The sequence below is a fragment of the Primulina eburnea genome, chromosome 2 (assembly GCF_022965805.1).
Source record: "Primulina eburnea isolate SZY01 chromosome 2, ASM2296580v1, whole genome shotgun sequence".
NCBI classification, from domain to species: Eukaryota; Viridiplantae; Streptophyta; class Magnoliopsida; order Lamiales; family Gesneriaceae; genus Primulina; species Primulina eburnea.
This window is the reverse complement of record NC_133102.1, coordinates 39,852,175-39,867,098: the sequence shown is the minus strand read 5'-3', so window position 1 is coordinate 39,867,098 and position 14,924 is coordinate 39,852,175. Positions and strand designations below refer to the sequence as shown.

Below are 14,924 nucleotides of genomic sequence, written 5' to 3'. Positions count from 1 at the left end.
GTGGCATTCTATTTGGTCTAACAGACGTAAAACTTGGGATCTGTATACAATTTAATCCCAACCATCCACAAAACAACAAATTTTATTACAAGACTTGATTTTAACCATTCTTCAGGTACTAACTGTAACAACTATCATTACTAATGCTAATCAGATTCAGTCAAGAAGACCGTGACATCAATATGCGTTACAATTTCACAGAAAATTCTCTAAGAAACATCAGCAAATTAAGGTGGAGAAATGAAACTCCTGTCTAAATTTATCCATGCTGCCGAAATGAAATCACATACTTATCCTATTGTTAAAATGAATCCAGAGACAACCGTGGCTCCTCAGTCCAATTCAAAAGTCCAGTTTCCTCATATTCCAATTTTGTACATTCAAGTGGCAACAGGAGTTTCCAGTTTATACAAGATCATCCATCAAGGATACACTAAGACAAGGCACAACACTTTCAAAGAGTGTAAAAACCTCACCTTCTGTCATCCATAAACTCATTTTCAGCATCATATCCATTTCCAGAAGCAAGATTACTAGTACCGATATTATCATCTTCAAGAATTACTTTGACTCCATTATTCTTTAAGGCATTTACTAATGCCCAGATTTTCGTGCTGTTCTTGAACCCTTTCTTTTCGACCTCCTTCTTCACAGCGACATGGATTCCTCGCCCTTGGCCATGTTCAAGGCCCTCTACTCTAAGTCTCATAGCTAACACTTCTCCCACAACTGTTGCTGCCTTTGCATTGCAAGACCGGCCACATTCGAGAGTATTTTTTAGAGCGTGTTCGACTGTTGACGCTGTTGCAACTATTCGCCCGTTGTTCCTGTCCACAACATTAGCAGTAATGTACTTCAATGATATGAACAGTCTCAGCACATATCTCTTCAGCACAGTCATACTTTGAACGTTAGATCTGCATTAGAAACGACGTGATTAATATCTCAGCTCACAAGCAACAATCATTCTGGTACAACAGATAGTCACAGCTAATTCAAGATATCTCCTTGACAACTCTTTAAAGTTCAAAGCAATAGCAAACGCATCAATTTTACAAGAATGAGAACCAACAAAACTTCATTTATAGCACCGTTGTTGACAGTATATAACAGGGGCAGACCAGCGAACACATACATAGCCTACCTTTTTCCCATAACAAATGAAAAAATGTAAGGTCTGCTTTTAAGTACACTACCATTGTTGACAACATCCTAAAGCTCAAGGTTTAGGACAAATGACTTCTAAAATAATAGTGCAAGTACATCTCAGAATTTTAAAATCTTGTCAGTTAACAAAATTGGTTGATGAGCTTATTAATGGAAGTTTGTTGCTTAATAACTGAGCAAATTAAAGACATAGACTAACAATTTGAGGCCCCAATATGAAAATAGAACTCAAATGAATCATGAAGTGCCAAGAATGAATCCCTGATATCTGAAAAAACCCAAAAAGACTGGCACTTTTGAACAAAAAGTTCACCAATAATTCCTCAAAGCGTCCAATTTCAGGTAAGTTTTAACTAAATCACATTTAGCAAATGACCCAATTACAACCACCCAAAAAAGGACAAAAAACCCATTAATCAAACAAACAGCGCAGAAAAGAAACTTCCCCAGCATAATTAGAAATGTTAATGACAAAAAAATTCATAAAAGAACCTCTTCCCAAGAATTTGATTCACCGATCAGAAGTTTAGGCTGGGAAGAAAATTCACAGCTAGTAGCGGTGGGTTTTAGAGAGAGTGGAATCCGAAGATGGAGAGCTGGGATTATTGGGCTTCCGAAATGGGCCTTTATCTACAGATGGCCCAACTCCGATATATTTGGCCCAATGCCTTTCATTATTCGCCACGTGTTTGAACTCCTACCACTTGCTATAAATACTCAGAGTCCGCTTTCTCCCCGAACCCTCGTTCTCGGATTCTCATATCATACGTTCCAGCTTTTCTCGGAGACACGTAGCCCTAGATCTCCTGTACTTTCTCCTTGTCCTGAACACCGAATTCCAATCCTTCAAGGTATGAGTGAATCTCAATTTTTTTTATCTGAATTCTTTTGCTAGAACTTGTGATTTTTATTTGGTGAATGATGTCTGTATAGATGGTGTCGGATGCGAGCAAGAAGAAGGCGGCTCAGAAGAAAGCTGCGGCGGCCGCCAAGAGAGGAGGAAAGGCAGCGGCCGCCTCATCCAAGGCGACAAGTTCGGTTGAGGATGGAAGCAACGGCGACAGTTTGGCGAATGGTGTCGAGGCGCTTCTGATATCAGATCGGACGTGTACCGGAGTTCTTTGCTCACATCCGTTGTCCAGAGATATTCGGGTGAGCTATCCATTAGTATAGTTCTTATATATATAAAACAGTTGGTTTGTGGTGATTCATATTTTTAAGTGTGTGTTGTGATTTACAGTGTTGAATTAATTGATAAAAAGTGTGGTATCTATTCATTTGTATGATTAAGTGAAACCGGATTTATCTTAGGTTTTTGAAAGAGAAGGAAAATTCATTATTAGTTTATGATTGTGAATTGTTGCTATGCAAGTGTATATCATGAAGATGATACTTGGAAGCGTTCTGCAAATTAATGGATAAATATGGTAACCATTAAAATTGAAAACGTGTTCTTGCTAATTCATTTGTCTGGTCTCCTCATTTAAATCTAATGAGCTTTAATCTGAGACTTTTCTGGTTTTCGTATCTGGGAATTGCGAACTGATCTATTGTTTATGTATCGGTAAAAGATTGATGTATTTTTATACGTTTTGATCTATATCTCTCTTTAAATTGTTTGTAGCAGTTTCATGAATATTGAAAACCTGACCCCTAAAGTTTTAGCAATAATTTTTGTTACCAGGAAAATACTTCTATAGTCCACCATTGAATTGATGATGGCATTATTATGATGATATTATGTGTTAGACAGTGACCACAATAAGGAGTCCCTTACCGGCCATCCTTTACTAGCCCAATGAACTATAAGATTTCGTAATAACGGCATGTCAAATTTCTGACTAAGAAAAGATGTGTGGTATTGAAAGAAACATTCCTCGTTCTTTCTGTTTATTATGACTAAAAGTATGTTATTATGGAAGTACTTGGTTACTGTCCAAAATTTTCAAATCGCCCGTGACACATTTATGTGATCATCCTCAATTGAATTTTGTTTTGTAGATAGAATCTCTCTCACTAACTTTCCACGGACATGATCTCATAGTTGATTCTGAATTGGAACTGAATTATGGAAGGTATGTGATGACTTCTCAACCTCTATGAATTTTATTGCAATTAACTTCTGATGTCATTAAGTATACCATCTCTTATACTTTTTTGTCCAGACGTTACGGTCTCCTTGGGCTAAATGGATGTGGAAAGTCTACCCTTCTTTCTTCAATAGGTTGTCGAGAGCTTTCCATTCCAGAACACATGGATATTTTTCACCTTAGCAGAGAGATTGAAGCTTCTGATATGTCTGCGCTCGAGGCTGTTATAAACTGCGATGAGGAGAGGTTAAAATTGGAGAAAGAGGCTGAAGCGTTGGCTGGTCAGGTATAAGATGGTTAGATTCAAGAGCAAATGTATCCTGTAGAATGTACCATCCATAAATTTCTTATGTGTTTCATTTGATTGTAGGAGGATGGTGGTGGAGAACAACTTGATCACATTTATGAACGTTTGGAAGCGCTCGATGCAGCAACTGCTGAGAAGCGTGCTGCTGAGATTTTGTTTGGTCTTGGTTTCAACAAGAAGATGCAAGAAAAGAAAACATGTGACTTCTCTGGCGGTTGGAGGATGAGGATTGCTCTAGCACGAGCTCTTTTCATGATGCCCACCATACTATTGCTTGATGAACCGACAAATCATCTTGGTGAGATTAGATGCCATTGTTTTTTGCAACATACATGATATGATTTCTAATCTTCTATGAACTCTAATGTTATGGTCCACTTTGCTTATTTGAAATAAATACGGAAGGAGGCTTATTGAGACATCATATATCATGTATTCGCAGACCTTCCTGATATTTTTGTGTTCATTTTATCTAAAGCAGATGTATAAAGGAGAAAGAGTTCATTCTGCATGTTTGTGGCTGCTTATGTTCTATGGAAAACTTATTGCTTTGCAACTGCATATTATTTGTAGAGGTTCTAAAATGCTGCTAATTTTTATTTTGTCAGAAGAGGTTGATTTCACCTAAATCATAGGGAGTTTGTTGATCTCTGTTAACTTGATTCCTTCTGACACTGTATGGTGAAGTCATAAAAATTTGAAGCGAGCATGTTTGCTTATCATTATCATAGAATTGACCAACTTTTTTAATTGCAGACCTAGAGGCTTGTGTTTGGTTGGAGGAGACATTGAAGAATTTTGATCGAATTCTGGTTGTGGTCTCACATTCCCAGGATTTTCTGAATGGAGTCTGCACCAATATCATCCATATGCAGAGTAAGAAATTGAAGCTCTACACTGGTAACTTTGATCAATATGTTCAGACCCGTGCTGAACTTGAAGAGAACCAGATGAAACAGTATAAGTGGGAGCAGGAACAGATATCTTCTATGAAGGAATACATCGCACGCTTTGGACATGGCTCAGCTAAACTTGCACGTCAGGCTCAGAGCAAGGAGAAAACTCTGGCAAAGATGGAGCGAGGTGGACTCACCGAGAAGGTAGCCAGGGACAAAGTTCTTGTTTTTAGATTTACTGATGTGGGAAAGCTACCTCCTCCTGTTCTACAGTTCGTGGAAGTTACATTTGGCTACAGCCCTGATAATCTTATCTACAAGAACATAGATTTTGGCGTAGACCTTGATTCAAGAATAGCACTGGTGGGACCCAATGGGGCAGGGAAGAGTACCCTGCTGAAGTTGATGACTGGGGATCTATTTCCTCTGGATGGCATGGTTCGACGACACAATCATTTGAAAATTGCCCAGTTCCATCAACATTTAGCCGAGAAGCTTGACATGGAACTGTCTGCTCTCCAGTTCATGATAAAAGAGTACCCTGGAAACGAGGAAGAGAAGATGAGGGCTGCAGTGGGGAGATTTGGTCTTACAGGTAAAGCTCAAGTTATGCCTATGAAAAATTTGTCTGATGGACAAAGAAGTCGTGTCATCTTTGCATGGCTGGCTTGGAGACAACCACATATGTTATTGTTGGATGAGCCAACTAATCATTTAGATATCGAGACTATCGATTCACTAGCTGAGGCTTTAAATGAATGGGACGGTGGTATGGTTCTTGTAAGCCATGATTTTAGGCTTATAAACCAGGTGGCTCATGAGATATGGGTGTGTGAGAACCAGACCGTGACTCGGTGGGAGGGTGACATCATACAATTTAAGGAGCACTTGAAGAAAAAAGCAGGGTTGTCCGACTAAACAGGATTTGCAGTCATGGTTCCCCTCCTAGTGCGCGAAGAGATTTGCGTTTTTGACAGCGGGGTATCACGTTCTCAGATGACTGGTCTTGCCTCAAGCATGGTGCCTCAAGTTCCTTGTGCTACTATAAGTTGAGTTAGCTATTATATCATAATTTGTATTTGATCATACTATTTATAGTTTTGCCTACAATTCTTGATCTTGGTCAGGGGCGGAGTTGACAGGCCTCTCCATTGATATTCTTTTTTGAAACGGAGGGTATGCCCCACATATATTTGCGTATTTCTATGAATGTTTATGCAGTACTCTCGATTATTATGATATGACTACTTTTATTTGATATAATTCTTGCGCCGCAGACTGTTGTGAATGCAAATATCAAGAAAATACCTTGTGGGAAATTTGATGCGATGTTGGTAAAGGCTTTTGTTTGTTTAATATATCCCCATGACACATGGTTCTTGTTTCTTTATTACTATTGTTATTATCGAATTATGTTAGGTTCAATTTGGATTAATGGATATGGAGCTAAGGATTTCACTATTTTACTTGTTTTGATGCTCTTGGAATTAATGGATATGAAATCCTTTCTTTCCCCAAATCATTATGTGACTGATGATGCAGAGTAATTTCAAGTTCTCACAAATCGAGTTTAATGAATATTTTTTAAATCATTGTCGATGAGTTTCATGTGGCAAAACATGGATTTTAGATGTAGTAAGTGGCACTACCCAGCAGCTAGCATTCGATCTTTCCTTACTGATTTAAGACTTGAAATGATTCCTAAGCCTTGCTTAGGATTAGGGCGTCATCGAGCTGGTTCATAGGTTCTTAAACATTTTATGCTGATGTTTGATTCGTGTTCAAATTTATCGAATTCGAACATGTTCAAACTGTTTTGAGATAAACTCGAGTCAAAATTATTTTGTTTGATAATTTGTTAGTCGATCGCGAGCCTCAAATTTTGTTAATATAATATAATTAATTATATATAAATATGAGTTTTCGAACTTTCATCGTTGGACTTTACTATCCGAACAATAATTCGATAGCTTGCGAGAATTTTTACTAATATTCAGCTCGATTCGGTAGCATCCTGCCTAAGATCTTGATTGGCGTTGGAAGTAAAACGTTTTTTCAAAGTTCACTCTTTTGCGTCATCCCTGAATTCAGACTGTTTTAAGTCTCTTTTTGACTTCATTACGCTGAATCTGTGGGTAATGTACTTGATAAATTCTCAAGCTAATTTCTGACATTTTTATCATTTTTCTGGCACGCGCTGCAAGAATGATTTCATTTTGTCATTAACATCATCATTGTTCAACCTGGTTGAACATGTTTCAACTGTTTTTAACCTTTATTCGCACTGTTAGATGCATCATGGCACAGTCCATTCTAATGAAACACTACAAAAATGGCTCTACATTAGAAAATTGCTCTTACTCTGTAAAGCTCATAATGTCTAATTTACAATAAAAGAAATCAAAAAGAGTGAATAGATATACAATTAAATATCTCGATAACCAAGCATGGTAGCACATCATGTTTTGGGGGCACATCATGGAAAAATGCCCAAACTGAGGCTGCAGAACCCGAAGTGTTTTCGGGGAATACAACTAACTATATTCTTTGTATTATGACTTTGGTGTACGTTAGTCAGCTATATTTACAAAAGGTACCGGGGACACAGGACGAGGCACTAGCAACTTGAACCAGTTAAACCTGATATTTAGTGCAGCATTTTCACAAACAGAGAAGACTGTAGAAAACCAGAGGTATGAAAGCATTATCGAGCTGTGCTGTGTACGCTTCTAAGAGTCCGCTGATGGTTACTGCTACAACCAAAGAGAACCAGTGCTGCAAAAACATATCTTGGCTGAGACGTCACAAATTAATGATTGCACATGAGATAAGGGAGGATACCATTGTGAAAATGAATCCAGTTGCAGCTAGAAGTGGAAGAAGAACAAAACATGCCGCAAGAACAGAGGTAATGCCAGCAGCAGTGCCTTCAATTGTTTTCTCTAGAAAGAGAGAGTAACACTTCAACAGAAGGAACTTATTTATTGAAATAAGGGAAAATCAAAGAAAGGGTGAAAAATGTACTGCCAGTTTTACTCCATCTAAGGACTCCATATTTGTGGCCAACCATTGAGGCCTGAAATTGAAACATGTGACAAAAAGTTATCAAAAGCGAACGATGACTGGAAAAATACCTGCAAGTTGTACAACATTTGGATCATATGGATTGCTTCTTTTGATAAAAAAGAGCTATGGTTCTGCCAAATCCATGAATCTTACTTCTCACATTAGTCATTATATAAGATCATGTATAGGGACCCTCAAAACTGAGCAAGTAAAAGTATCTGATAATAATTATCTACGAAACATTCGGTTGGATCAGTTTAGTGCAGACGAGGAAAACAGAAAACTACAAAATACATTTCATACATGGCAAATTGTCCATGAATGATAAACATGCATAAACCCAGTTGGTATTGACCTTACACTGGAACCACTTTATAGGAATTAATCATGATTACGCCTCACATAAAAAATAATGAAACCAGAAAGAACATAGTCTAATTTTTCAGAGTGCTTAAATTAATGTCAAGAGATAAAATTTTCAATAACTTCACAAGATATGCAATACAAAGATTACGAACAATAAATCAAGATAGGTACTTTACCATTGTATCTCCAATGCCCAGACTCAAAATTCCAGCAAATGGGGCCAGTGGTCGATCACTAAAATCAGATGACAGCCAGATTGGTATAGCACATCCCAACAACAACGAAAAATGGCTGAAGAATGACAAAAAAGAAAAAAAGGTGAAACTAATCGGACTATCAGTGGGAATTATGTGGTGCACAATGATGTGTAACAAGAGCAGAAACTACACACCTGATAATAAGAAGATCAGAATCACGATGGTCTGTAAAAGCATTCATGAATTTATGGATGTGCTGACCCAAGGGCCAAATTTTCCATATCTACACAGTAAGAACATAGCTAGATCAGTGTACCCAAAAGATACAATAAATAATACTATCACCATATTAGAAAGTTAAAGAAACAACTGAAGCACACAAGCTAGACACAAATAAAGCATAACCTCTACAGGTTGGCTCTTTGTTGTACATCATATATGAATATAGCCAAGCATTTTCACTGTGATATGATCTCATGTACATATAATTGGTATATTCTTAAGTTTACTAAAAATCCAGTCGAGCCTTCAGAATTAAAACATTGTTCCTGAAGTAATATATCAAACTGTTTTAGTACATCTCATCATAATCTTGATCAAGAATAGAACAGAATATTTCAATAATAATAAATATCAAATAAACAACATATTTTCAAGCGCCCAAATTAATAAAGTGCAAAGAGCAGTACTACTTCCTTTGTCATATCATGGTTCTATTGCACAGTAACCACACTTGATATAAACCAAATTTGAGAAATGAAGGTCATAATCTTTATGACGACTGATGCAATTTATTGGGTTTTTGACAAATTAAATATAATTTACTTTCAGAGAAACCTTTTCAGTATAAGTCTCCTGAAGCATATAGATGAAAACTTAAAAAAAATGGATTGTGAACTTTGAATCCCTATTGGTAGAGATTTCCTTTTAATGGAGAACCAAAAAACAAATATTCTACACTTATCAATGTAGAGGAAAAAAATATGAAAAGAACCATATTTTCATCTGAGTACCTGCAACAAAGTATGTTTAATGACTTACACGAATAATTTCCAACATGAGAAAAACTGCCAATGCAGCACCAAAAGCCAGATCAAGAAACTTCGCCTATAAACGAACATAAAACATTACCATTCAGAAAGATTAACAAAATACCAAGTAAAAACCTAGTCTATGCTTCAATCTTCGCACCTGGAATACAAGGGCAGGAACAAATATTGAAACAGCTAACAGATGATAGTATTTGCGAAGAAGTATCCTCTCAGTCTTACTATTCTTTGATATCTTGTAAAATTGTATAACTGCCACAGATATAACAACTAGCCAATAGATGCATAGTGTGAGTCTCTTGAGTGGTTCCGAGAAGACAAAATGGAGTGCCCTGATAATCCAAAAACGTAACATTATCATAATCAAAGCTAAGATAGAATAAACAAACAAAAGCATGAAACTTCAACAATTTGGGTCATGACACCAATTCCATTGAGCGCATGCATAAAGGCAAGGTGGCATGAAGGAGCAGATTCAGAGCCGATCCTTTTGGCAAACCAAAAAAAGGGTGAGAGGGCAGGGGGAAGAGAGAAAATTCAGAAAACATCAAGTAAAAGTTAAAACTTCTTAAAAACATTTAGTTAAAATAATATTTTGTTCAGAAATTCGCATCAAAATGAGAAACATAGCAAAAAATTTACAGCTAGGGAAGCACTATGGAAACTGACAAAAGAATCTGCAAAAAGTTATACCACAACAAAGGATGCATGTGGAAATCATGCACAAATTCCATCCATGATGGAACCACCACAACCAACATAGATGTGAGCAAAACGTAGAAAACAAATGATCTTTGGATATCATGGTTTTCCCGAGCTCCATTGCTCCAGAAAATGGCACAACATTCCCACATTTGAATCACATATTTGTAAAACATTGGAAGGAGAAGAACACCAAAAATCATTCCCTGCATGAAATAGATAATTTAATAATAATAATAATAATAATAATAATAATAATTCTCCACACACTGTTCAATGAAAATGATTTTCTAATAGCACAGAAATGACATCCCTATTGTTGTTAAAATTTGGTAAATATTACCTGAATAATGGTGCTTATCTCGCTTCTCTTGATCCCATATTGCACAGAGAATACCTGGTATCAGATAACAAGGTATCTAGTTAGAAAAATATTTTTTAACTAAATACTGAATAATTACTTTCTGTGAGATATGGAAAACTAAAAGATGGTGAAACTAGCCTTTGCAGCTGTACATGTCAACATGTCGCCAAAATAGATTACAAGTCCAGACGTCACTAAAAGGGATTCGCCTGCCACGATAAGCATAATCAATTACTGATATTATAAACCTTTTTACCACCTTCATTTCACAGCTCTGATTCAACATGTAATAGGGCTAAAAAGTAAAACTTACCAATCGAAGCACATGCAGGAAATGTGCGTAACATTTTTTGAAGTAACATAACTGCTGTCAATCCATGACAGAGCACCCATAGTAGCATCAAGGACGCATGACATCCTGCAACAGCAGTAAATTGGAAGACAAAAGGTGAAGGTCAATATATCTAGCATTTAACCATAAACTAGATATATACTGTCATTAGAAGATATATTCATGAGTTCCAAATAATAACAAAAAAATGTACAAAAATTCACTTACCCCCAAATAATGATGAAAAACAGAACCCTAGTGTCGCTACGCAAATAAAACTATGTTTTGCATTCAAATTGATTTTAGAAGAGATGAAATCATCGTTCTTTGCCTGATGTCGACAAATGATGCAAAGAAAAACTAGCACAGTGAAGCAACTGGCTGACACAGCCCAAAATTGCAACTTCAGATATTCAAGCTCTGAAATAGACAAAAAACAAATTGCAAAATCTGTCAGATTCATGTGGTTCAAAAGGAAGGTAATCAATTCTCATTAAAAGTGGAAGAAATTAGAAAATTATTATATTGTTGAAATTCATATAGATGTAACTGGCAGCATTTACGAATTACATCGATAAAGACAATATAAGGTACACATAAATCAAGAAATACAGCCATAACCATCCTGATTTTTCTCACCTAAGAGAAACACGGGAAATCGATCTATTACTAGCCATGTAATCTAAAAATAAGGCATGATCTATGCGCAAGACAACCTAGCCTACCAATCATTGAGAAAAAATTAGGTGGCAACTGACAAAGATTGATGCTTTCATATCATTGTTTTTACCTTGGATGGAAAAGGTCATCGGAAAACAAGAACACTTGTAAAAACAATATTTTAGGTCCCATTCGGTTTGCAGATCCTAAAAATACAAGGCTAACTTGGCAGGGTTACAGTAATTCCAGCATACCTCCGATTCCAACTTCATGAATGGATACCGCTCTTAAAATCTGAATCAAACGTGAAAACATGAGGCCCGGCAGTGTCACTGCACCCAGCAAAATTCCAGACGACGCTCCTGGTCTATTGGAAAAAAACACCCCAAATCAAAATTCCTAAAAAAACCTGAGAGAGCTGCTCATTAATCAAAAGAAGGATAAACCTAAGACTGCAAATCAAGATCCAAAATATTAAGGGAACTTCAACAAAAATTTCAGCTAAATCACGATCACCCTCACATCCCAGAATCCTCCCAGAAAACAGAAATAAATAGACGATAAGAAAACTAACTAGACCAACCAAAAAGTCTAACTGAAGTAAACCATTCATATATCTAAGTTAAATCACAAAATGACATAAAATCACATCCGTCTTCACGAGTGAACGAAAAGCAACCTGGTTTTAAAGTAGTGCGCCAGAGGATTGGAGGCATGGTCAGCAAAGATCTCTACGCAGAGAGCGAAAATGGAGAGTAGAGAGAGGGAAAATGCTTGAGACATGAGAGACAAAGGTGAGGAAGTGAGGATTCGAATAACATAAAGCAACACCACCGCTCTCTCGCCGTTGAGCTGCATAAGCGGCGGAGCCATGGCTTCTTCCCGCCGATTTCTTCTTCGATTACGGATTCATCGTTGACAAATTCGCAGAAACCGGTAAATATTTTCTTGCCCCATGGAAGGATTTGGCGCGTGGAATGAGACGCGGTTTTTATAGGAGACTCCTTCCGTGGAAATGCGTGCCGTCAAACACGATCAAGTCTTTTAAGGTTGCTTTTAAATTATATATATATATTTTTAATAAATTTATTTATTTCTATGTTAAATTTGTTAGTAACTGATAATTTTATAATTTTAGTTTTAACTCTCAACAAATCTAAATTTACATTTTTATCATTTTATTATTGAAATAAATATATTATTTTAACCACAAAAATAACAAGTGTCTTCTTTATCTAAAATATAATTTTTTAAAAATATTGTTTCTCAATTATCATAAAATAAGAGTAATTACTTATTTTGATATACAAAGTATCTATTATGGGGTTTCAGATACTTGATTTCACTATTTAAATATTTCAAATATATAAGAAAATAATATATTTTCGATTAATCACCACAAATTCAGTCATTGTTGGTCTTTTAATGAAATGTACGTTAGGATGACTTATTCATGTCATCTTATTTTAAAAAACATTGTTTATCACTCATTGTGAAATAAGATTAAACATTTATTTTGTCCTACAAACGATCTATTTTGGAGTTTCAGATGCATAATTTGGCTCTTTGAATACCCTAAACGTGTAAGAAAATACTGGATCTTCGAGCGATCCCTATAAATTCAGTAATGGTTGGTCTTTTAATTGAAAATGCGTTAAAATGACTTATTCATGTCATCTAATTTTTGAAAAAACACAGTTTCTCACTCATCATAAAATTAAAAATTACTTATTTTGACCGATAAAGTACCTATTTTGGGGTTCTAAATATTTGATTTGACTATTCGAATACTTCAAATATATATTAAAAAAAATAATTGAGTTTCAAGTAATATTAAGTGACTTTTGATGATTTCATTTGTGAAGTTAAAATGTGACATCTAAATTGGTAAAAAAAAAAAATCTAATTAGAATCTAAAAATACATGATTTTACTCCCTAAATTCTTATATCTAATTATTTAGGGATGTCAAAATATAGTTTGAAGTTAATATTGAGTGGCACTGATTATGACATTCGTGAGTAAAAATGTGTTACCTAACTTAATACAAATAAGACATAATTTGAGTGTACAGATACTTGATTTTGCCCTTCTAAATACTCAAATTCGATTATTTGAGGATGTCAAAATATATAATTTGAAGTTAATATTGAGTGGCCTTTGATAATGTGATTTGTGAATTAAAAATGTTTTACATAAATTGATACAAATAGTACCTAATTTGATCTCACATATATACTTGATTTTACTTTTTAAGACTCAATTTTGATTATTTTGGTATATAAGAAAATATAGTTTCAAGTAATATTGCGTGACTTTTGATGTATCATTTGTGAAGTTAAAATGCGATACCTAATTGATATAAAAATATATAATTCGAGTATATAAATACTTAATTTTACTCTCTAAATACAAAAATTCAATTAATTTTTTACGTCAAACTATATAGTTTGAAGATAATATCGAGTGACATTTGATGATGACATTCGTGAAGTTAAAATGTGATGTCTAAATTAATACAAATAATACATAATTCAAGTCTAGAAATACTTGATTTTACTCCTTAAAGGGTCGAATTTGATTATTTGATGATGTCAAAAATTATAGTAATTTAATATTTTTTATGGTGTAATTCGTGAAGTAAAAATATAATATCTGTATTAGTAAAAGGAAAATCTAATAGTTGATTTTACCCCTGAATACTCATATTCGATTATTTGAGGATGTCAAAATTAGACGTTAAAAAAAATCCATACAATCAATACAATACATTATTTGTATTTGAAGTAATCTCAAAGTAAGTAAAAGAGAAACCATTCTCTGTGGTGATAAAAGCCGATTAAATGTATGAGCCACTTGATCAAAACAAGGAACTTTTTTCTCGCTCGCACCGCAACACATTTGAAGTTCGAACAACAATGTATTAGGCTCATGTCCTCATCTATTGTAAAGATAAACAGCCACCTATTGTAAAACAACTTCCTAACATCATATCTAATTTAATTATGACTCGGTTTCATATAAAAAATTGAGTTAATTTAGACTTCAGAACAAAGACTCGAGAATTAGGTGTCATTGTTTGAATTTTCCTCGTAAACAAACGTACATTAAACACAATCGATGCACATAATATACAATCATAAAATATACATTCCGAGCTGCCTCTCTGTGCTCAATAAGAACTTGTCTCCACCTAATGCTTCCTTTGAAAGCTTCAACTTTTACAAACACAACCAATGCACACTCCGTACGAGAAATCTAACCTATCGTGATGCACTGCATGGTCAACGTCACCTTATGGTACCACAATGCATAATGTGCTCAACATCGCTAAAATAGTGAATTGTGTGTCCGTTTTCCCACCTTTATTTTGGGTTATTTGATGACTGAACAAAATTAATGCGCAGCGAAATGTAAGCATTTGGGGGCGTAGAGCAAACTCAACTTTGCTAACCGTAGCGGGGAATTTTCCCTCCTACGTTCTGAGCCCTTTGACAACATGAATCAGTTAATGCGTCGCATAAAGATAACCCTAGAGAGTCACAAACTGGTATATCACTCCATGACGCGTAGCAAACTTCGCCGAAATTTTTTGATGGAAAAAACTATCTCATTGGTACATTTCACAGCACAGCGTACACTCAACGTTGCTAACACGTGGAGTGTCCTTTCGCAACGCGAATCATTGGCCTTTGTGCGTGCCTAATAGCTTTTTATTTTTTTAAACCAG

At 35.5% G+C, this 14,924-nt stretch overlaps 3 protein-coding genes across 3 annotated transcripts; 1 reads left to right on the top strand and 2 right to left on the bottom strand.

The window, feature by feature from the left end:
- Nucleotides 1-274: 274 nt before the first annotated feature.
- Nucleotides 275-1,783, bottom strand: LOC140823158 (uncharacterized). The gene is made up of 2 exons (XM_073184341.1): nucleotides 1,660-1,783; nucleotides 275-917 (listed from the first exon to the last, which is right to left on the bottom strand). Exon 2 carries the CDS (start codon nucleotides 899-901, stop codon nucleotides 473-475), a length of 429 nt encoding a protein of 142 aa, XP_073040442.1. The 5' UTR covers nucleotides 902-917; nucleotides 1,660-1,783; the 3' UTR covers nucleotides 275-472.
- Nucleotides 1,784-1,828: 45 nt separating this feature from the next.
- On the top strand, nucleotides 1,829-5,711 carry LOC140823157 (ABC transporter F family member 1-like). The gene is made up of 6 exons (XM_073184339.1): nucleotides 1,829-2,018; nucleotides 2,101-2,319; nucleotides 3,169-3,242; nucleotides 3,333-3,543; nucleotides 3,628-3,862; nucleotides 4,321-5,711. The coding sequence occupies exons 2-6, from the start codon at nucleotides 2,101-2,103 to the stop codon at nucleotides 5,376-5,378; spliced, it is 1,797 nt and encodes a 598-aa protein (XP_073040440.1). The 5' UTR covers nucleotides 1,829-2,018; the 3' UTR covers nucleotides 5,379-5,711.
- Nucleotides 5,712-6,797: 1,086 nt separating this feature from the next.
- On the bottom strand, nucleotides 6,798-12,223 carry LOC140823156 (dolichol kinase EVAN). The gene is made up of 14 exons (XM_073184338.1): nucleotides 11,875-12,223; nucleotides 11,450-11,562; nucleotides 10,764-10,955; nucleotides 10,518-10,622; nucleotides 10,343-10,413; nucleotides 10,184-10,237; nucleotides 9,832-10,046; nucleotides 9,281-9,470; nucleotides 9,131-9,196; nucleotides 8,284-8,372; nucleotides 8,069-8,183; nucleotides 7,485-7,536; nucleotides 7,302-7,402; nucleotides 6,798-7,235 (listed from the first exon to the last, which is right to left on the bottom strand). The coding sequence occupies exons 1-14, from the start codon at nucleotides 12,066-12,068 to the stop codon at nucleotides 7,122-7,124; spliced, it is 1,671 nt and encodes a 556-aa protein (XP_073040439.1). The 5' UTR covers nucleotides 12,069-12,223; the 3' UTR covers nucleotides 6,798-7,121.
- Nucleotides 12,224-14,924: the final 2,701 nt, after the last annotated feature.